Source organism: Diaporthe citri (genome assembly GCF_014595645.1).
Source record: "Diaporthe citri strain NFHF-8-4 chromosome Unknown scaffold_2, whole genome shotgun sequence".
Classification (NCBI taxonomy): Eukaryota; Fungi; Ascomycota; class Sordariomycetes; order Diaporthales; family Diaporthaceae; genus Diaporthe; species Diaporthe citri.
The window spans coordinates 1,766,275-1,787,663 of NW_025064847.1; the positions used below are offsets into that span (position 1 = coordinate 1,766,275).

The window sequence follows — 21,389 nt, forward strand, 5'->3', positions numbered from 1 at the left end:
CACCACTCGCTTGTTCCTCCGCTTCACCTCAGTCTGTGTCAATCGCCGCCATCATGGACCCCGGCTACCTTTCCCAGCAGGTCAACACCATTATTGGCCAATTGCACGGCCTCTTCGACGAGATCGGCGTCCCTAGCCATGACCGTGAGTCCAGAGAGGCAGAGGTATGTGAGATCTCATCACCCAACCCACGTCCCTCGCCTGGACTAGACTTGCTTGGTGACTTTGGTAGACTGACCGGAGTACCCACACACACAGCTGTTCGCAGCCCTGTCCGAGGCCCTGAACAACCAGGTGCGCCTTGTGAGCCAAGAGAAGAAACAGATCATCTCTGAGGCCCAGGACATGATCACCACCATCCGCCAGATGGAAGCCTCCATGGAGGATCCCAGGCACCGCGGCTCCTCCCAGGGCCACGATGACGGCCTGGACATCTCTTACCCCTTGAACAGGTGCCTACAGGCCTTGAAGGAGAAACACGCCCAGGTTAGCAGGGTGCACAAAGAGCGATTCGCACAGGTAAAGAGTACGTGCCGCCGCCACCCCCGACGCTCAGTCCAACAATCGTGTACCGAAACTGACATATCGTAGAGCTTGTTCAAGCACTTGAATCCTACTCGTCACATCTCGAGCCCAGCTTTGTCAAGCTTGCCCTCCCTCCCACTGGGCCAAACCAGTCTATCCCACCCACTTTCGATCTCTCGCCCTCGTACGTCGATAAACTCGACACCGAGTTCACCAGGGTCTACGAAGAGTACACAAGGCGGATCTCAACGGTCCAGTCCCTCTCAGAGAACATCATCCAGCTCTGGGCAGAACTCGGCACCCCTCAGGCACAGACGGACGGCGCCATTGTAAAGTACTACCGCGACGCCCCCGAGCAGCTCGGTCTCCACGAGGAGGATATTGCGCGACTTCGTGCCAGGCTGGACAAGCTCGACAGTGAGAAGAAGAACAGGGAGAAGCGTCTGCGTGACCTGAGGGAAGCCGTTGAGGCCCTGTGGGAAAAGCTGGGCGTTGACGAGGCCGAGCGCAAGGCGTTCCTTAATTCCAACCGTGGCTGTGGTGTTCGACAGATCAACGAGTTTGACGATGAGCTGGCCCGCCTGAACGAGCTCAAGCGACAGAACCTCCACCTCTTTGTCGAGGATGCGCGCTGCAAGCTCCAAGAGCTCTGGGATGCTTTGTACATGTCCGAGGACGAGATGCTTGAGTTCACCCCGGCCTTTTCTGACGTGTACAGCGATGCGCTTCTCGAGGCCCACGAGCGCGAGATCACAAGGCTGGAGGTCCTAAAGGAACAACGGGCCCCGATGCTGGCTCTTATGGAGAGACACCGGACCCTGGTCTCGGAGCGGGACGAGCTAGCTGCTGCAAGCCAGGACGCCTCGCGGCTGATGATGAAGCCACAGAAGGGCGAGAAGCGTGACCCCGGGAAGCTGCTGCGAGAGGAGAAGATGAGGAAGAGGATCGCCAAGGAGCTGCCGAAGGTGACAGCTGATCTGCGCAAGGCTTTGGAGCAGTGGGAAGACGAGTGGGGTCGCCCATTCTACGTCCACGGCGAAAGGTACTTGGACATCATCGAAACCGATAGCTCCAATAGGGCAACCCCGGGGCCCCGGTCGAGAACTCCGGCGAACACCTCCATGCCATCGAAAGCTAACAGCGTGACCAAGTCGGCACCGCCTGTCAGCAGGTCCAACAGCGCTATTAGCAACAGCCGCTCGCAGGCGCCCAGCCGGGCTGGGGCGAAGACGCCAACCGAAAAGTTCAATTCCCTTCCAACCAAGTGGTCAAAACCACTGGGCCCTCAGACGACCATCAACACAAAGGGCAGCCCGACACGGATCCCAGCGCGCGCTCCGCTGTCCAACTTGAAGCACGCCAACTACTCCCCGGACAAGCCCAGGCAAGAGATGGAGAAGCCTGACCTCGCCAGGCGGGGAACGGTCCCCGTGATGAGGGCTCCGCCACCCAAAATGAGAGACCTTGTCTCAGTGCCAGAGACGGAGACGGAGGCGCCTGCCGGCTACTACTCGTCCTCCTCGGACCGAGGATCGGGCATCATCCGGCACATCGAACCCGAGGACGTGTACGATGACCGGCCGAAGCAGCACAGCGGAGAGTATGAGCGTCCAACCTCACATCATGATTTCCGCGACTTCCCAGGCAAGGCCTCCCTCCGCAACCATGACAGCGGTCCCCGGTATGAGCGCTTTGCACAGTCGTACTCCCAGGCCCCGGGTCCCGCAATCCGACAGATCTCGAACCAATCTAGTGACTCGAACGGGACTGTGGTGACAGGATCGGAGAACTGGGAAACATACGATGATAACTCGGAGCCGGAAGAGGACATCCCGATTGGCCATTATGCCAAGATCCGGGCGGGAAGGACCGACTACGCCATGGAGCCCCCGAGCAAGTTCAACGCGAGCCAACAGGCAAAGCGTCCACGAGGGATTCCCCCAGCAATGCAACAGCCGCATGTGCTTGTAGATGGCGACGGCAGACGAGTCTACTCTGGGAGCTCCGGCTGGACGGATGAGGATGTTTTCTAAGGAGTGAAGCGTGTGCGTCGTTCGCCGTGATCAAGGTACTCACGGATACCGGGTGTTCTTTTCCCCATTTTTTGTGCCCGACTGGTTCTCGAACTTACTTATACGGCTCTTCAGAGAGCACGCCCGCAAGGATGTTGTAAAACTCAGGAAGCTCGGCGGGCCGGCCGCGTCGTTCACATTTCAGTCCTTCTTGGTCTAAGGATTTTCAATTCTCATTTTGGGAGGTTCCTGCAAGGGGAGGGAGAAGGGTGTTTGACTTGATACCCACCACGGATGGATGGGTTCCCCAGGGGCAGGGAATAGGAAAGGGAAGGGCAGGGCAAGAAGGCAAGGGAAACGGATGGAAGAGACTCGTGAAATCACGGGATTCTGGAGTCAGGTTAATACCGGCGTTCAAGGCTTCGTGTTTGGTTTTCTCCGTTCTATTGATTCTGGAAAACACTGAGACGGAAGGACATGAGAGTCTGACTTGATGGTAGCTAGTTGCTTTCTGCCATGATCAATGATGACGACTGACTGACTGACTGACTGATTGACTGTATGCTTTATGGCTGGCTGTATCAAATTCATCAGAGAGAATTAGTATTCAATGAAATTGAGAATAAGCCGTATCTAAAAAAGAGCCGTGCGAAATGGAGTCGTTTTGAATGCAGTATGGGGCCCGCCGAAACTTATCGATAAGGGCCTGCCTGGCATACCAACAGACACACTCTGCACTTGCGTTGGCAGCACAACACGCACCTTGCAGCCTTCAAGCCTGTAGTTCGCAGACTGCTCGGATGAGTTCGTTTCTGAGAGGAAGTCTTCGTATACAACGTCTTGTGTTTCAGTGGTGATGTACCAACATGGCTTCCCCATACCAATATACCCCACTCTCTCCGAAGACCGACCAGATCCGGCTGTTGACACTCCTGCCAGCAAGTGATGAGAATGAAGAAATAGCCATTACCTTGCAGAGCATCTCAACGAAGGCGGCAGCGCGGAATTACGAAGCCCTATCCTACGTATGGGGCTCGTCAGAGAACCCAGTAACTATCAGGGTTGTTACTTCCTCCACCACCGTTGCAGTGGAGGACGTGTCTTCCTCAGCATGTGTCACGGCGCCTCTGCGCGTGACACAGAATCTCGCCAGCGCACTGCGCCATCTTCGGTTTCGAGACTCTGCCCGCACACTATGGATAGACGCTGTCTGCATCGACCAGCAGAATATACCCGAGAAGAGCGAGCAGGTGGGCAAGATGGGCCAGATATACAAGTCAGCGGCTCGCGTGGTGATCTGGCTGGGGCTAGCGTCGCCAGGAACTGACCTCGCTATGCGAATATTGGGCTTCTTGGGCGAGTTTTTGCACTTCGATCGCCGAGGCCAAACATTCACGTCGACATCGAATGACCCGGACGAGTCTCACTGGGCCGACCTGGATCAACCTCTCCCTTTTGATGAGGCGCAGATTCGTGCCTTGGAGGAGCTGTTCTGGAGGCCGTGGTTCGAGAGGCTCTGGGTGGTCCAGGAAGTGCTGCTCAGTGCAGATGCCGTAGTGGTGTGCGGCAGGCAGGAGACAACGGCGCTGTCCGTCAAGGTCGCAGCCGCCCTTCTGGCCAAGAAGGCTACCATGCCGAGCCGATGCGACGGTTTAAGCGACGGCTTCTTACCTCGCCTGAGTCAGATCCTGAACGTCTTTGAAGAGAGCCGCCATCGCCAACTCTTGGAGTTGGTACGTGACACACGCGGGTTGAAATGCGTTGACGACAGGGACAAAGTCTACGCTGTACTAAGCCTTGCCAAAGATGGGGGCGAAATCGAGCCTGACTATTCCCTGAGTACAATCGAGGTCTATGGACAGCTTGCTATTCTTTCGATGAACCGCAACCAGCTAAGGTTCCTTTCTAGCTGCGAGCTCGGCAGTCGAATGCTTAATGGGCCAAGTTGGATCCCGGACTGGACTACGGAAAGAAGGACAAAACGAATCGAGTTTTTCAACGCGGCGACATTCGCGTGTCAACCGGTTCACGTGAGCTCAGCTGAAGGATGGATCCGGGTTACTGCCGTTCGTGTAGGCACTGTTGTTGATATTGACGTTGTGTCCATCCCATCGGAGGACCCCAGCCTGATCATTCCCGAGATCGTTCGCCTTTTGCCGGCTGATATTGAGTCCTCCACGTACAAGACAGGATGCAGCTTGATGGAAGCATTCTCAGGCACTCTGATCTGTTCGGGCTTCAGGCCACAGGTGCCTCAAAGCCCCCTAGCTCCAACACTGCAAAAGAGCATGGGTATTCTTCGCTCTGTATTGCAAGGGGGGGACGGCTTTGGCTATCAAGGCACCTCGGCCTCAGACAGAGCGATATACCTTGATCAGGTCTACTCCTACACGAAGAACAGAGCCTTGGTGAGGACAGAGGAAGGTTATATTGGCCTGGCACCCTCGGGTGCGAAAGTAGGCGACACCATCCTGGCGATTTTGTCCTCTGAGTCCTTCACAGTTGTCCGACCCGCCCCCGGAAATAAGGGCCGGTACAACGTCGTGGGGGAGGCCTTCCTCTACGGACTGAACAACGGCGAGGCTGTGCTGGGGCCCTTACCGGATCATGTCCGCGCCGAGGTACATTTCGATATCGGGTCCGGTGGGTTCATGTATCGCGATACCAGGTCGGGTGGCGTCTCACCGATCGACCCGCGCCTCGAGGCCCTGGGAATCCCTGGCGAGATAGTCGCAGACAGGCATGCCAAATTGGTCTCCGGAGACGCATTGGAGAAGGCGGGGATTCGCCTGTCACAAATTGAATTAGTCTAGGTGCATATCATTTCCTAAATGTAATTATAACAGCTGTTGAGGTCTACCAGTTCTCTCCGCCAAGGGCGGACTCTGCTTTGTCCCGCATTTACTCTCTAGCATGTATATATGCCTGCTCTCAATTATCCTTTCTCTGCCCACTATTATTAGTCTAGTATGGTATGTTTAGCTGTATGGTTATCCAATGCCTTATACATGATCCCTCAACGTGGCTTTAGCAAGTAGACGGGCATCATGAGCAAGCAGCTTGCACCACAACTTAATATGCAGCGTAAAGGCTGCTCAGAAACGCTGTTTACTACATGTGTTCTTCGAATGCATGCAAATCCAAGCAGTGATGGTGATGGTTGTGATGATAACAATGTTGAGTAACAATGTTGTAGTTGGGGTTGGATTGGTCTGAGGCTCTGTTCTAAAAACGGACGGGCTTGCCAGGGCATTCCAGAGCTCGGGGGAGATCGACAGGGTTGCAGATTGGGCGTAACCTCGGGAGCTTTTCAGCGCCGTTGCAGGTGGATCAGTGTGGCGTTGGACAGCTTTCAAGGTTCGCGATTACATCAGATCCCCTATTCCGTCACAACACAACCGCCCGGTGACAGTGGCCGCCGCTGCCGACCAACCTATCGGCCCACCAACATTTGGCCTGCACCTCTCAACACGTCCCTTCACTTCAACCCTGTGTAGCACCGACAACTTGACTCGTCAAACGTGAACCGAGCTGCCAGGTCAAATTCACATTCGAAAGCTCCATCGGCTAGCTGACCTGGCACCCAGCCGACCTGCCACATCCCTCGAAATGCGACCTCTACATCCCGAGTGATTCTTGTATCGAGCATCTGCTTGAAGCAGCCACACATGCCGACGCCTTTCCCTCGCCCACCTCGAGACTACCCGAATCCTGACCACGAAAGGCCATGCATGCCTCGAGCACACCCCAAAGCAGCCGCTCGAACCTCCGCCCCGTCAGCTCCAACGACAATGCCGGCCCGCACAAGCTCACGCCCCAGGAGGCAGCCTTGCGAGGCGCCTCCCTCGCCTTCTCCAAGCAGCAGCAGCAGGCGCGGCGGCAGAGCCTGACGCCCAGCTCCAACAACCCGGCTGTCTTCTCGCCGCAGGACGGTGGCGCGCTCGTGGCAGCCACGTCGGCCTCGAGGGCACGGTCCCCGACGGGCAGCGTCAGTAGTCGACAGGGCAACCGCCTGAGCAGGCAAGGTACGGGGGCCCGGGAACGGCAGGATAAGCAGGCAGACCACTGGCAACAGCAGCGTCGTGCTGGATGGTGATGCCGGGCAGGCCACCGAGCAGGAGAGGGAGCGCCTGGCCCTGTTCCTGAGCTCGCCCGGCTCCGAGCAGTCAAGGGGCCCGTACCTGCTGCCCCCCGGCGGCAGGGCGGCGGGCACGGCGACAGACCCCAAGTCCACGAGCTTCATAGCTGCCACGCTCGCGGCGAGCAGGAGCGTTAGCCCTGGCTCCGGCCCGGCCGTGCAGGGCGGCAGTGATGAAAGAACCGCCCCCGGGGAGGCCACGCCTCGGCGAGCCGGCGCCTATCCGGAGGAAGCCCACTGCCAGGACGGACAGCCCGGCGGTGAGCCTCTCGACCACGAGCTCGGACGGCCTTCCCGACACGGCGCATCTGCCCCCTGCGAACTCGCTGATCTCGATGTTCGAGAACAAAGGCGACCAGGATGTAGACCCCGTCAAGGACAGTCCAAGCAGACCCCTTGTCAACAGGTCCAAAGGGTGGCCCCTCCCGGATACGAAGCTCGACTACGATAACGAATACAATAAAGACTCAGGCGTGGAGAGTATTAAACCGAGACGGAAGCCTGTGCCCAAGACGAAGCCCAAGCCTAGTCCTAAGCCTAAGCCCAAAATTAAGACAACTCCCAGGGACGGGACTCCACCTCCGCCAGTTGTCAGGAGAGCCAACACCGAGATAGTATCGCCGAAACCTAGGAGGCCTGATACAAGACCCAAGCTGGAGTTTGAGGCCCCAACGCCTTCGACTGAGGAGACGGAGAAACCTAACACCACAAGCCCAGAAGAGAGGAAACGCAAACCAGAGCCGCCGAAACCGAAGAAGTTGGAGAAAAGTGAAGCCACTGATCAACGTACGGCCGACCCTTCAGAGCCCAAAGACAGTGTGGTCTCCGAATCAAGGCCTCCAACCTTACCAGCCCGGTCTTCCTTTCCACCTGTGGCAGCCAAGCCACCTGCGCCGAAGAAGAGGCAGACCATACAGAGACTTTCCCTCGTGCCGAGCTCTGATGGCCAGGACTCGTCCACGTCCACCTCACCTAACGACAAGGCCGACGGCAGGCCTTTGACCGGCGATTCCATGTCATCCAACGATACCTTCGTGTCAGCATCCTCGACACCTACCCGGGCGGAATCACCGCCCGTCTTCGATCCTGCGTCTCGTACACTGACGCCAAAAGCCCTACCACCGCGTTCGGCTTCAGCCCGACCGGTCACCCCTGCTTTCTCAGTCCGTCAAAATAATACCGGCTCGTCTCAGCTTCCTGTAGACTCACTATCCGATGCCATGATGGCAGGCTCCCTCGCGTCGGCGAGACATACCCCTGTTCCCGCGGCAGGCGCGCACACCGCCACCAGTGCCGCCTTCCCGCCGCAAGGGAGGCGCGAGGAAAGCAGCCAGCCGGGCCGCGTCCCCCCACCACATGAAGAAGACTCTGCGTGACCACCGGCCCAAGTCAGACGACGAAGACGCCCGGAGGCCTCACCACAAGAAGGGCCTCATCAACAGCAAGAAGCACACCCACCACGAGGGGTCGCGCCGCAGGTGGCGCGAGGAGATCACGGAGCGCGAGAGGAAGCGCTACGAGGCCGTGTGGGCGAGCAACCGCGGGCTGTTCCTCGTGCCGGCGAGCTCGGATCCGGAACACAACCACAGGGCCGGCGGCGGCGGCGCCACCGCGGTGCGCGACCGGAGCCACGAGGAGCTCTCTGAGCATGTGGCCAGCGTGGTGGTGCGCGACATCTGGTCCCGCAGCAGGCTGCCCGAGCCGGAGCTCGCCGAGGTGTGGGACCTGGTGTACGGGCTCGGGCAGGAGGGCGGCCCGCGGGTGCGGGCGGCGCTGGGCAAGAGCGAGTTCGTCGTCGGCACATGGCTCATCGACCAGCGCCTCCGGGGCCGCAAGATCCCGCCGCGCGTGAGCGACAGCGTGTGGAGCAGCGCCAAGGGACTGTGGTCGGCTGCTCGCAACCCTAATCATCATCATCACAGGAAGGGTAAGGGCAAGGGGGTATAAGAGAGTATGAAGGGGTATAAGGTATTATAATGAACAGGGATAGAACTCCCTGGGTTGATAGTGAGATGTACTCTGGTTGCAACGGTAAAGATGGATGACACAGGCACACGCACACAGTCATCCGCCCCCTGTCCTTTCTTGTACTTGATATAATAGATCCGGCATCAATGATACCCCACCCAAGCAGTCTTTTCAGATAGAAATGTAATCAACCTGGTCCCCTGATGGTCTCGCAGGGAAGAAAGGAGACAACCTCAGGCCAGCCGGGGGTTGAGGAGTGGTGTACCAACACGACTACAGGGTCGTATTCCGATAATAGAACATTATATACACACATATCCGTCGTCACCCGGCTCTGCCGCATCGTCTCTGGCCAGCCAGCGTGCCGTGATGGCGACGTTCTTTCCCAACAGAGAGTCCATCCTATTGAACTGGACGATCCTTTCGGCCCGCATGGGATCCTGCAAACCGCCACCATTTGCCCACACCAGCCGCCCTGCAGCTGTGGCAACAAGGCTAAACGAGTCCTTGACCGTGTCATTATATCCGGGCGTCTCTCATATTCCTCAGTCTCATATACAATACCATCAAGGAGGCCCCGCCCCCAGGACTCGGTGGAAGTAAATATTCCCTCACACGCACACATACGTGCCTGCGCAGAGCACACGCATCATCACCAGTGATAATTTTTCGGATAGCCACCGATCACCCTGCGGCTCCCCGGCTGCGTCGACTTGCGGCCGAAGGTGATTCTCCTGAGGCCCTTGATGCTCGGGGCTTCTGCCGCGGGTGCTACCAGCGGTTTTGAAATGATGTTTTCGTAGCATCCGCCGCCCTGGATGATCATTTGGAGTCAGAGAATGCTGGGCCTTATGGAGAATGAGGGCTGGAGGGAGCGGCATGGCCAGCCAGGCGTGGTGTCACTCACGTCGTCATGGCAAATCTCCCGCGGGGCCCTCAAATTGAGCAACCGGAAAAGAATGTTGCCCATTATCACTGTAATGTCCTCTACTTTTTGATATTTGAGAAGCGGGTATCTTGTGAGCTTGCTCTCTTTCTGATTCAGGTGCTGCGGGCGTCTCGGACTTGGCTCTGATGCTCCAGCTGGAGGACCGCCGGTGTTCAGGAGATAGGATTCGCGAGGATTGGCGTGAGGGTTGCATTTTGGGGCACCTTGGATTATCATACTTGTTCAATTCTAGGTACAAAGGAATTTTCTTTTGTTCGAATACAGGCCGGGCCGAGACACGAAGTTCAGCAGGAGACCACCCCAAAGCCGGTTCTTTTGTGAGACCGCAGAGGCTTGAATCAGTCGTCCATCACCCTCCGAAACCCAGTCTGTATCGTGTATCGAGCATCACAGCAGGTTTTGGGTCATGCGGTGCAGCCTCCGTCTTTGGGGTGAAAGGCCGCGGTGGTCAGTGGCCCGGCCTGGCCGTTTCAACCACGCGGCAGACACAGTCGTCGAGGCGGCCGGCCTTAGACCGGCCGGCCTCTGGCCGCAGCCCGCATGATTCTGGATGGCAACGTGCAGGGTCACAAGGGTAGGAGGTCGTCTTTCGTATGGTCTCTCACGGGGTAATGCAACCCCCATGTCCCTCAATGCGATGTTCTCGGTGGGCCGGATCAGGCTCGGGACTCTTTCGACGGCGTCCGCGCCCGGGTTCTGTCCTGAGCTTTGGATAGCCTATTTTCCTGTGCCTGTACCGATGTCGAGCACGCCATGTGGGGGGTGATCGAGGGCCGCGGAGCATTTGTGTTTGCATACTGACTGATGTATACGTATCACAAAGGCAAGGCGACTGTGGCCAAAAGTCATGCCTCAACGTGGGATAAGAAGTCAGTCAACCACTGCAACACAGGCAGAGGACAGATCCCATTATGTTTGAAGAGATGGGCGGATTGCTGTAGTAAGGCTGCCTGTGGGAAGACTGCAACTAGGAGGACAGGGGCCACGGGTGCCTATGTCTGCTGAACCGGGCGAATGAGTGTTTGATTGCAAGGTGGCCGACGTGCCATGAAGTGGGTGTGAAACCGCGGGCCAGTCAAAACCCCCCCTCACTGAACCGATGAGCCAAAGCATGCTGTGTATCGTGGGAGGACTGCAGCACAGCGTCGACGGCACATGCACATAAATGCTACCAAAATTATCTCTCCCAGATAAGCACTAACCTCCGAAGTACATGTAAGCAAGACTTTCCGCATTCAATGTGAGGCGGACTCATCACTATTTAGTCGCCCTGTCCTACATCCCAACTTGCACAATCACTGCCTTGCACACACTTGGTTTATCCCTGCCTCATCCTTTGGTCCGAATCCCATTCAGTATGGAGATGAGTCACGACCTAGCTGAGGCCTTCTGGCGCCCAAGTTTCTTATATGAGTACCCGAGAATGCGAGAACAAATCATTGGTTGCAGTCCAGATGTGGAATGGGCGTTTTCAGGGCTGAACCCGAAGAACCGAGTTGACAAGCTCCCTTGTTTCGAAAGCTCCCGTTGGAGGATTGACGGCGGCGTCTTGGGGACGCGTCTATTCGCAGTGCCTCTAGATCTTCTGCCCAATCTGACACCGCTTCGCATCGATGTGTTCATTCCGGACCAAGAACATATTCCCCGCGCTATCCGAGACACTCTCGACACGGCGGCAGGAGTTGCAGGGTCGCCGGGAACTGCCATTTCTAGACACGTGTGCCATGCGCTGCATCATTATGGTGTAAAGCAACCGGGATTCCTTCAGCAGTACCAGCGACTGCCATTTGGGTCGAAATTGGTCTTCCTCAACATTGCAGCAAACCCTGATGATATCCTTATTGAGATACAACCAAACTACCAGCTTGAAATAAAATCCTCGTCACTGGAATCACTCTCCAGTCTCTGGAAAGCCGACTTCGCAAAGTTGGTCTGGCCACCGGCTGTGGACATAAAAAGTCTTCAGTTGGTGAAACAGCTCCACGACACAGTGACGGTGGTGCAGGTTGAGGCAGGAGTGCTACATTCTGGACACTCGCAAACAGCCATATTTAAGTCTAGCACCGAGGGTTTCGATCATTTATTGCACGAACTCCGAATCCTCATTCAGATGCCTCCTCACCCTCACATCATGCCTCGACCCATCGCTATCGTCACCAAAAAGTGTGGCTTTGGTGGAAAGGTGGGCGTGGTGGGCTTCCTGCTTCAGCACTTTCCGACTGGGTCTCTGCGTGACATCCTTCCAGCTCGACAGCAGTCCGGAAAGCTGAATTTTGCCCAAAGACTACTTTGGTGTCAGCAGGTAACCTCGGCTTTGATCCATGTGCGCGATGCGGCCGGCACGTTCTACTCGGACCTTCGTCCGGACAATGTGTTGCTGTCGAATTCATCCTTTGGCCCAGATGATTCACCTAGTAGTCTGGAGTCAATAGTTCTTTGCGATTTTGAACAGCGAGGAAATTGGTACGAATGGAGTCCCGACATGATTCTGTTTCAGCAATACAGCCAGAATCTACTCAAGCATCGACAATTGCATGAGAATGGAACAAAGCGATGGAAATGCCTTGTGCCGAACCATCACTTGACTGACGGGTCTCGCCGGCCAATTACTCTGACCAATATCACTCCAACTCATCATAACAGTCCCTGGGATGGTCTTTCAGCGGCTGCTCAAGAAAAGGCCATGGTACATTCTCTGGGTCTGTTTATGTACTGCGTATTCGAAGGAGTGAGCAACGTCTGCCGTGGTCGTGCCAAGGCCTTTCTTTACGAGCCAGATGTGGAATTTCCCAAGTTGAAAAGAACTCCTCGGGTAATCAAAGATTTGATCAATTCTTGCATCACGCAGAGGCTGGTGAGATCAAGTGGCGATCAACTCAACGTACGCGACGGCGGCAAATTCGACGGTGAAGGCATCAAGGTGGATCAGGTGGTCATGGTTGGCGGATGTCTCTATCCTAGTGGTGACACTGAACTAGTGAGAGGCACGGAGAGCACCTGCATTGCAGTCCTAGAAACTGCCAAAAGATGGTGGGAGTGGGAATTAGACCGGGCATGTACTTGCGTGACAGGCACTGGATGGATAGATGAAGGTACCGCCACAACCGGCCTCACATTGGACGACGTTCTGAAGATGTTGAAGTCTATCACATTAGAGACGGCCTAAGATGTTATCTTTCATCATGTAGCATTCTCTTCTTCCATTCCTGCGATTAAATTAGAAACAACCATGTTTGACCGAACGAAACATCCTTGATCATACGTCTCTGCTCTTGTGCTTTTCGAGCGCATCAACAATCAGCTGAGCCATTGCTAGTAGATGTTCTTCACTCCACCTCGTCCCTATGATTTGCACAGCGGCTGGTCCACCGTGGTATGCATGTGCATCATCTGCTCATATTAGTTCCGTTCTAAAGCGGATCACAATTCATACTGACAAGCATTCATATTCATTTTGTCTGTATCACTGAGCGGCTGGAAATTGGGGTCGACCGTATCCACCAACTCGTCTGCCACCGTCACAGGGATGACAATTGATGGATAATCCAGAACATTTATCGAGCTTGAATAGGCTCGAGAACAAAACGCGTCAGCCAAAGTATCTGAAAGGGCGCATTTTGATGTTGGTCACTCACCGGAATAGTAGAACTTGCCTGGCAGCACAGCAGCGTAGGGAGACACCGGCTGGATCACAGCACTTACCGGCTGGCCTGACGCGCATTGATTCAGCAGGCTAACTACTCAGCTGGGGCACAAGACATACCGCTGAGTGTTCTTGTTGCAGACGAGGCCCAGTACTCTTGGTAATTCGTGCGGTACTCTTTCATCAGAACAACGACGTCTTCATACTCCGGGAGTGGAATTGGTGGTTTAGGCCCACCGCCTTCGAACAATCGTGCAATTTGTGGCACTGGAGGCTCTCCAGAGAGCTGGAGAGCTTCCCAAACATCTGGACACCCGTCGCCTCTTGCCACTGGACCCTAAAGAGATGTCATTCAGTAGGTTTCTGGGCGACGTGAAGTTGAATTGCACTGACATGGATCTTATCTGAGATGCCATTTGACGGTGGTTGCCAATCAAGGAGCTGGGAATTTTAGTAGCTCTCCTACACGTATTACGAGTGAACTCACTTGGTGTCCTGCTTCCCGCAAAGCTTGTTCGACAATTTTAAGAGCACGAGAAACGGGAGGATGGGGAGTCACAATGCCGTCAGCTTTCATCAACCCAAAAGTGATTTCGGCACTGCTGGTATCGGCTTTTGGCTGGCGCTCCTCGGGATCTCTCCATGGAAGAGGCACCACATATGGGTCTTCTCGCCATTGCTCCTTGGAGAGCACAGACTCCAGTACCAGACGAAGTGTGGAGGCTGAATGAGCCATAATTCCCAGAGTGGTTGGCATGACCTGCTGTCCTTGAGCCTTAAGAAAATCATCAGTGAGTACAGCAACCATATGGGAAGACCAAGCACAGTACCGTGTTTGCGACGCCTTTCATGGACATCCGGCCCGAGGATGGTTTGATGCTGAAAACCCCGTTGTAAGATGCAGGCATGGAAACTGAGCCACCGATATCCGTTCCAATACCGAATGCGCTCCCTCTCATGGCCTGCATCACAGCCTCACCTGATCAACTCATTAGTCGTTGTACTTTGAGACAAGCCGGCAATTAGTGGGGACATGTACCTCCTGATGAACCACCAGAGGATAGCCGTTGATTGTGAGGATTCCACTGGTAACCCAGAATATTGTTGTTGGTCTCAGGAGACTTGACGTTGTCAATTTTGTTATTTTGAGCGGTTGGTGTATGTGTGACTTACCCATAAACTTGTGACTAGTGATGTCTATTACGGCCTTTCAGTAGAGTATTTAGCAGGGTGGGGATGTGAGCAACACGTACCTTGCCTAGTGGGATGGCTCCGAGTGCATAAAAGTCCTTGATAATTTGACTTTCGAATACTTTCTCCTTCCCTGTTCCGGTCTTGCCCTCAAATGTGTCGATCCAGCCAACATAGGCCATCGATGTCCCAAGTCCTTTGATATGAAATTGATCTTTCAAGGTCAGAGGAATCCCATGCAAAGGTCCAACAAGATTTCCAGTCCGTTCGAAATGTTCGTCGAGCTCTTCGGCTCTTCGCAGAGCGAGATCGAAGCCGATTTCGAGCATATTCTGGGTCTGAACAGATTTCATCAGCATCGAATGCACCAGAGAGATTCTCGGGATGAAGTTCGCTACACACCAGTTGATGCACGTACGCTGCACGTTTGCTGAAGGCGCTGACGGTTGCCACTGCTGTGAGAGATTTGTTGCCCATCATGCTAATTAAATCAGACACATCCAAACCGGTGATTCGGCGTGAATCTTCATCAAGAAGCTCATCGATAAAGTCCCCTACGATGCTTGAACGTTTCTTGGCGTCCTTTAGTATGGAATCGCCGAGACGCCAAGAAGGTGGTATCTTGGCAAGGTCCGCCAGCCGTTTGTCCTTGGCGATTTGTTGCCATGGAGGTTTGCGAATGAGTGGATTTGAAGAGGTCATCTCTGATGCGTACTTCAACATTAAACCCACGGTGAAGGTCACCAGTGCGAAGAAGATGAAGCCTCTGGGTGCTGTCATTGCCGTCCTTTTAAGTAAAACCATGCGGTGAGTTGTGGATACCGCTGTGGTTCCTCTTTGGATATGAGACGATGAGAAATTCCAATTGTTTGAGTGGCACTTACACTTTGTTAGACACCAAAATATCTAAGACGATGTCGCAACTTCATGACGAACTTCTGCTGCGGCAGGGGTGGATGTGATGCTGGAAGGCGACAGAACAAGCAGGTGGTGGATGTGGGGCGACCGATCAGAATAAGGAGACTCCGTGATTGGCGGAGATGTTTGGGGCTGCTGGCTGTGACGTGAGATCCCGTGTGTGTAAGACGACTTGGCGCTAGACTGACCGACGACGAACGGTTTCTCATCCCGCTGTTCTGATTGCTGCCTAACCAATCAAAACCACATGGTAATTCAGACCGGTTTGATAAGAATTTGCGCTAAGGCAAGCACATTTTGTAGCCAATGGCAACTTGAATTCATGCTCATCGGTCTCACTGCATGTGCACATGCCACGGGAACGCTAACGTGACAGGTTTCTTCTTGGTCGATCAAGATATCTGCCTTGCAACCTCATCGGTTGGCCGAGGAAACTGTAATAATTTGTGGAACTACTGAGACATCGCAGTGAACTCTACTGAGAGTTGAGACAGCCGGTGGTTGAGGCTGACAGACCTGAATGTTGTGGCCGTGTCCTCATCGAGTTCTGACAAGGTGAAAACGCCATTGGTTGAATTCTTTCTACAATGGTGGTCCCTAGTGAAGACGATGGCATCTGGGAAGGCTGCATGCTTTTGGCTTCATTTGGCTCATCGAATCGACTTTATGGATCAATACTATTGGTTGAACAACAACCATTGCAAGGGTTGGATGTCGGTCGACAAGAGTGACCACACGCAAGGCTGATTTTCTTCGTGAAGTACTAGGAGAGCACTCACAGAAAGTTGGGCGGACCGATGAGCAAAAGGACTGGATGTTAGGATTCACCATTGGTCTCATCGGTCCCAAGTTGAAATGGCGAAGTTGATTTCCAAGAACCGATTCAAGATATATAGAAGCTGTGAAGCCAGGCATTCATGTGTCCTCATCAACATCTTCTACTCTCAATATCAGTTTTACACATCTTGAATCAGCTATTCATCCCCAAATATATACCAACAGTTTCTTTGCAGAAAAGCCACTTCCTTTGACGATGCCTGCTCAAAATCATGGAGATCAACAGGGCTGGTCTTACGGGAGTCTTTTGAATGAGAACAGTAAGTGCAACATAGTACCTCGCTGGCACCACACAAAGAAGTTGATGCAGATCTAACAACTTCTTCAGGTAAATTGCGGCCCGGCGAGCACCAGAAGGCCAGGCAAGACCACAGGCATGCTACAGGTAGTCAGTGGTCAACCAAACCCGTTGCATCCACCGGTGGAACTGGCAACCACAAACATGAGTCCAACAAATCCAAGCCCAGCCATGCCACGGAATCAATGGACCGGGACCTTCTCGGGATAGGATCTCATCTCGACGCATCGACTTGAAAGTGTATCTCAAAAAGCACTGTCAAGAGATCTTGAACAGCACTGCTTTCTCTTCTACTTTCGTTGCATTAGCGAAGAGGCGAGCCACTCTTGTCGAGAAGCTTACAATCTCACATTTGATCTGGTCATGTGTTTGGAGCACTGAAAGGAATGGATATGATGCAGTCACCTAGGCGAGGGCTTCTGGAGGATATGGATGGGGAGTTAGTGGGTAGAGTATCATTGGCCCACCCATTTGGATCTTTGAGGGGTAATTAAATCAAATGCATTGAGGAAAGACCAGTCTTTTGCTGTCACAGGATGTAGTGCACGCTATGGATAAATTCAATAGTGTCAGCCAACAGAACAACTGTGAACATGGCTTGTACTGTCATTGACCGCAGAGCGACAGAGTGATTCACTGAACAATTGTTCAGTGACTGCAGGACTACCATGACTGCGGTGAATAGAGCCCAGTATCAGGGGTATCCTCATCTAACAGAGCATTCCATTTCCGTAAACAGCTACTGTGGTAAGTAACAGTTTTGAGACCACGCCTCCCCCTTAGATATCGAGCAGCGTATTCGACTTCCGTGACAGTGTGAGGTGCTGGAGTGACGTGTCCATCTTTCCATCAGTCAGTCTCCGTCGCGTTAGTGGATATCTTCGTGCGCACTAGGATCAGTAGTCCTTCCAAGTCCGTCCCGAAAAATCTCGGAAAGTGTGAATCACGACGTTTCCGTATTCGAACTCCTGGAATACCAAGATGAGGAGGTCGACGCGGAGGAGATAGAACCGTGTGACTGTCGCTTCGGCTGGAATAGGGAAGAAGCTCGCTCCTTGAGGGAGTTTCGGCGCTCCTCGTGCGATGGTGAGGTCTCTGAGGCACATATCCCACCAAGAGGCGGGCTCCGCTTGCTTACAGACTTCCAGCGTCGGATCCGAGATGGCGTGGTCTGTGAGGCAGTAACCCTGACAGGAGTCCCATCAGGAGGTGGCGTTTGTTGAACCGTATGCGTCCGTCCCGTCTCTGGCGACTGGGCCAGCTGAAGCCGCTTGACGGGGCTGAGCAACTGCTTCACGGACCTTTGTCGCTGCACTGCTGCCGAGACGCTGCTCTTCAGAGCTGGAGCTGCCGCCACCAGCGTGCCCCGCAGCATCCACCTGAAGTCAACGTGGCCCGTCGGCCAGCATTTTGAGGTCGAGGTCAGCTTGCGGATGAACGCGTCGCCGTTTGCGTCCTCGAGGCACGTTTCGAGCATGACCACGAGGTCCAAATTTCCAAGTCTGCGAAATGCGTTTGTCAGTACCAGGTTGCATGTCAACGGTCGGAGGTGATTAAAAGAACAGGCGCGCGGGCAGAGGTCGAGTACGAACGTGACGCGTTTGCCAGGCGGGCATTGTACCAGAAGCTCAAAGGTCCCGCAGCAGACGATCGGGGTCCACGTGAGCCCCTCCGGGGACAGTCCGTCGACCTCCCAATAGCCATGAATGGTGAGTTCCAAGAAGGTTGCTTCCAAGAAGAGGGCAACTTCGTAGGATTCGATCTTCCGTTCTCTTGGATCGCACTGGAGAGGCTGCAGCTTTCCGAGGTGGTCACAGTGCCTCTGTGTGCCTTTCCGAGACACAAAGGGGCGTAGGAATACTTCAAGATCTGGCCGAGTATTCAGGCGGCTCGCGGCCTGAGTGCTGTTGGCTGTCTGAACCATCTTGCTTGAGAAGAATAGGCTTGTAAGGCTTTGACTTGAGATCAATGGATTATGAAAGGTGATGGCCTGGTTTGTTTGAATTGGCAAGTTAGGTTGGCAAAACCTGAAGTTGTCGGGACTTGAGGCTTCGCAGATTCCAAACTGGGACTGGACGACTTGGGACTTTTAAGACGAAATAGGTACTGCATTCAGTTCTGTTTGAAGTTATTTAAGGGAAAGCAAGAGTGAATCAAACAAATTCAATCTGATCGTTATCGAAATGTTGACAAGAATCAATCAGCCAGTGCACTCACTGGTGTGCTCACTAGGAAGCACTGTCCATTTTAGTCACTGCTCGCAACTAATCGCTCCCTCTACAGTAGCTACCAGCCATGTGACTAGCAAATCTTGAATGATCAAACACTTCCAGTCGCAAGCTCTAGTACAGTACTAGTATCTGGCTCATGCCTTCAACGGCCCCGTATTGACATGGTGGGCCAACAAGGTGCCAGAGAGCATTGGATAGATCTAATGTCATGGACTGCCTGGTAGATAAGATAAAACTACCTGCATTCAGTGTTCCGGCACCTCTTGGGCCTTCTTTCCAGCCCTGCTAAAATCCTGCCACGTGGTACATCAACTAGAGAAGCCAAATGGATATGCACATGGCAGGAAGTTTCATTGCATTGTACCGAAAAGCAAATGAAGCTGAACCAGATTCTCGAGCTTCGGTAACATGATAGGACTCGTAAACCATCAACTGTATCAGTGAGGTATCGCTGCCTCTGTTCCTTGTCCCGATCTTCCTTTCCAGCGTAAAGTCTGATATGACCCTAGGTTGGGGCACCCTACACTTCATGTACACAATTTTGCTACCATTTGGAGTTGAATCTCTGGCTAGATACCTAGGTAAGCATTAAACCATGCCCAGAGGCAGTGGGACCATCGATTTGCCTCTGTAGAGTTGTAATCCTGGCCTATAAGCATGAAATCCACACAGAGGGTTGTGGGTGCATCCATTTTCCCTCTGTATTCAAGTTGTAGCTAACTGTTGGCATTGACTTGGGCACAAAAGGCAGAGGGCTGTTAAGTGTTTTGTCCTTGCCCGTTTATGGTCACTGACGCACGAGGGAATACGGTGATCAATAATTTACATTTACATCTTCACAGCTACCTAGGTATCAAGATATTTGTAGCAACACAGTACTGTAGGTGCACAACAGATTGAATGGGCTGATCGGACAGCTCGTCGTTACTTGGCCCCTCCCCTAACTAGCACGATTTGAAGCTAGTGTAGAACTTAAGCTCTCTGACAGCTGCAACTAGTAAGTCTGCGCCAAGCGCCTCTAACCAGATAATCACAACACAAAGTGGCTTCTCAGCTCTAACTGCATTCGATTATATCGGCTGAGAATTGTGCTGTTGGTATTAAGCGAATGCGCAGGTCAGAAGCTGAGCCTGACCGAGCACCGAAAGTGGGATACTGGTCCAAGTCTGGTTGTCGAGTGAAGAGGGAGAATGCGGTTCCTCGGTCCTAGCGCCGCCGATCTGACGCCCAAAGGAATGTCGTTATCTCTGATCAACCAAATTGTCGACGTGAAACCCCCTTTCCCGTACGCTTTGCCGGTCGACTACGCGGGCGACATGAGTCTCCAGCGGGATCGGAGGGAGGCCCCTACTTGACAACTAGTAACACATGGAACCCTTTCAGCCTTGCCTAGCAGCGCGGGGGAGGAAGAAGAGGTGGCGGCCTCACGAAGCAGGATTGTAGGAGGGAAGGCCCTCTTGCTGCAGTCACGACTGTCGATCTATCATCGACCATCCGGAGGCTCGGCTCTGATCCGCGCGGAGCGGTGTAAGCGGCGCCTGTTGTTTTGCATCAAGTGCACATGGACGCACGAACGAAAGGAACCCCGAGACATGCGAGTTGGAACGCCACATTCAACGCCGCGTAACGGTGCTGTTCTATGTGTGATGCGACATGTGACACGATATGTGACGAGCGACCAATCAATCATTATATAGAGCTGTGACTCTTCGGTCCCCGTGGCGAGGCTGACATGCGGCCCGTGTTACCCGAGCCGCTCCAAGGTTGCTCCGCGTGCACGCGGAAGTACCGCTCTGGTTTGGACACCGGAGCCGAAGGATGAGGACCTTGCTGCGACCATTCGGACGAGTCGATCGCAATACGCCGGCATGATTGCCTGCCTGTTTGGCGTTTAGAGCAAGCATGGGTTTACGCAAAACTGAAGGGGCGGGCATCCATGCCTCTTCTTCACGTCAATTTATACCTGCGCCACTTCCACAGCATGCTTAGAATCGCCGCCGTCTGGTTGAAGCCCTGCACAGCGATTTTGCATGCATTTTTGTTTTGTTTTGTCTATCGCTACTAGCTGTCTGGTATGATGGATTCTACCCCCTAACCCCTCCCCCCGGGAGACAAAAACAATAGTTTTCACAAGGTCCGGCTAAATTCAATTTCGCACAAATCAAGCTAGTACAATAACCATCAACCAAAAGGACATCTTCAAAGTACCTAGACAGAGACCCCCGATCAAATCTACTGCTCTCGAGCTGGCAATTGAATTAAGAAAGGGCCGGCTGGGGCATAGGGTTAAGCGCTAGCGAGTGGCCGGTACATAGGCCTTGCCCGAGCACTGCTTGAGGCCCAACCCGGTACTCTTTATGTTCCTTGAAATGAGCGATGTGTATTTGAGAGGTATAAAGAGGTACAACATAATAACAGGGGGGGGTGGAGTTCGCCGAAAAGGGGAGGGGGGGCGGTGGCTGGGATTCGTCACATTGCTCGCTGACGGGCTTACGCTTAAGTTGAGACACCCAAGTCCGCCTCAGCCGCAGACTGATCGTCGATGAGAACACTAATTCAAGCCAAACCAATGCAGGCTGAGCATTTGAAGCAAGCACACTGGTGCCTGCCGCTTGTTATCATTCTGCATGAAGCCCTTCGATCTGGTTACCGCTGCACACTGACGTCGGAGCCCTTCAA

At 53.9% G+C, this 21,389-nt stretch overlaps 7 protein-coding genes across 7 annotated transcripts; 4 read left to right on the plus strand and 3 right to left on the minus strand.

The window, feature by feature from the left end:
* Positions 1–53: 53 nt before the first annotated feature.
* Positions 54–2,558, plus strand: INS49_006113 (uncharacterized protein; the record flags this gene model as incomplete). Its single annotated transcript, XM_043166888.1, has 3 exons — positions 54–164; positions 259–526; positions 592–2,558. The coding sequence occupies 3 exons, from the start codon at positions 54–56 to the stop codon at positions 2,556–2,558; spliced, it is 2,346 nt and encodes a 781-aa protein (XP_043028032.1).
* An 845-nt stretch (positions 2,559–3,403) lies between these two features.
* INS49_006114 (uncharacterized protein) lies at positions 3,404–5,350 on the plus strand (the record flags this gene model as incomplete). Its single annotated transcript, XM_043166889.1, has 1 exon — positions 3,404–5,350. One exon carries the CDS (start codon positions 3,404–3,406, stop codon positions 5,348–5,350), a length of 1,947 nt encoding a protein of 648 aa, XP_043028033.1.
* A 914-nt stretch (positions 5,351–6,264) lies between these two features.
* Positions 6,265–8,622, plus strand: INS49_006115 (uncharacterized protein; the record flags this gene model as incomplete). Its single annotated transcript, XM_043166890.1, has 4 exons — positions 6,265–6,525; positions 6,599–6,935; positions 7,027–7,838; positions 7,948–8,622. 4 exons carry the CDS (start codon positions 6,265–6,267, stop codon positions 8,620–8,622), a joined length of 2,085 nt encoding a protein of 694 aa, XP_043028034.1.
* Positions 8,623–9,295: 673 nt separating this feature from the next.
* INS49_006116 (uncharacterized protein) lies at positions 9,296–9,613 on the minus strand (the record flags this gene model as incomplete). The annotated part of the gene is made up of 2 exons (XM_043166891.1): positions 9,296–9,457; positions 9,551–9,613. The coding sequence occupies 2 exons, from the start codon at positions 9,611–9,613 to the stop codon at positions 9,296–9,298; spliced, it is 225 nt and encodes a 74-aa protein (XP_043028035.1).
* Positions 9,614–10,949: 1,336 nt separating this feature from the next.
* INS49_006117 (uncharacterized protein) lies at positions 10,950–12,758 on the plus strand (the record flags this gene model as incomplete). The annotated part of the gene is made up of 1 exon (XM_043166892.1): positions 10,950–12,758. The coding sequence occupies one exon, from the start codon at positions 10,950–10,952 to the stop codon at positions 12,756–12,758; it is 1,809 nt and encodes a 602-aa protein (XP_043028036.1).
* A 388-nt stretch (positions 12,759–13,146) lies between these two features.
* On the minus strand, positions 13,147–15,206 carry INS49_006118 (uncharacterized protein; the record flags this gene model as incomplete). The annotated part of the gene is made up of 10 exons (XM_043166893.1): positions 13,147–13,154; positions 13,228–13,302; positions 13,356–13,572; positions 13,629–13,676; positions 13,723–14,010; positions 14,066–14,214; positions 14,275–14,356; positions 14,409–14,432; positions 14,489–14,764; positions 14,829–15,206. The coding sequence occupies 10 exons, from the start codon at positions 15,204–15,206 to the stop codon at positions 13,147–13,149; spliced, it is 1,545 nt and encodes a 514-aa protein (XP_043028037.1).
* Positions 15,207–17,422: 2,216 nt separating this feature from the next.
* INS49_006119 (uncharacterized protein) lies at positions 17,423–18,403 on the minus strand (the record flags this gene model as incomplete). Its single annotated transcript, XM_043166894.1, has 2 exons — positions 17,423–17,981; positions 18,072–18,403. The coding sequence occupies 2 exons, from the start codon at positions 18,401–18,403 to the stop codon at positions 17,423–17,425; spliced, it is 891 nt and encodes a 296-aa protein (XP_043028038.1).
* Between the last annotated feature and the right edge of the window lie 2,986 nt (positions 18,404–21,389).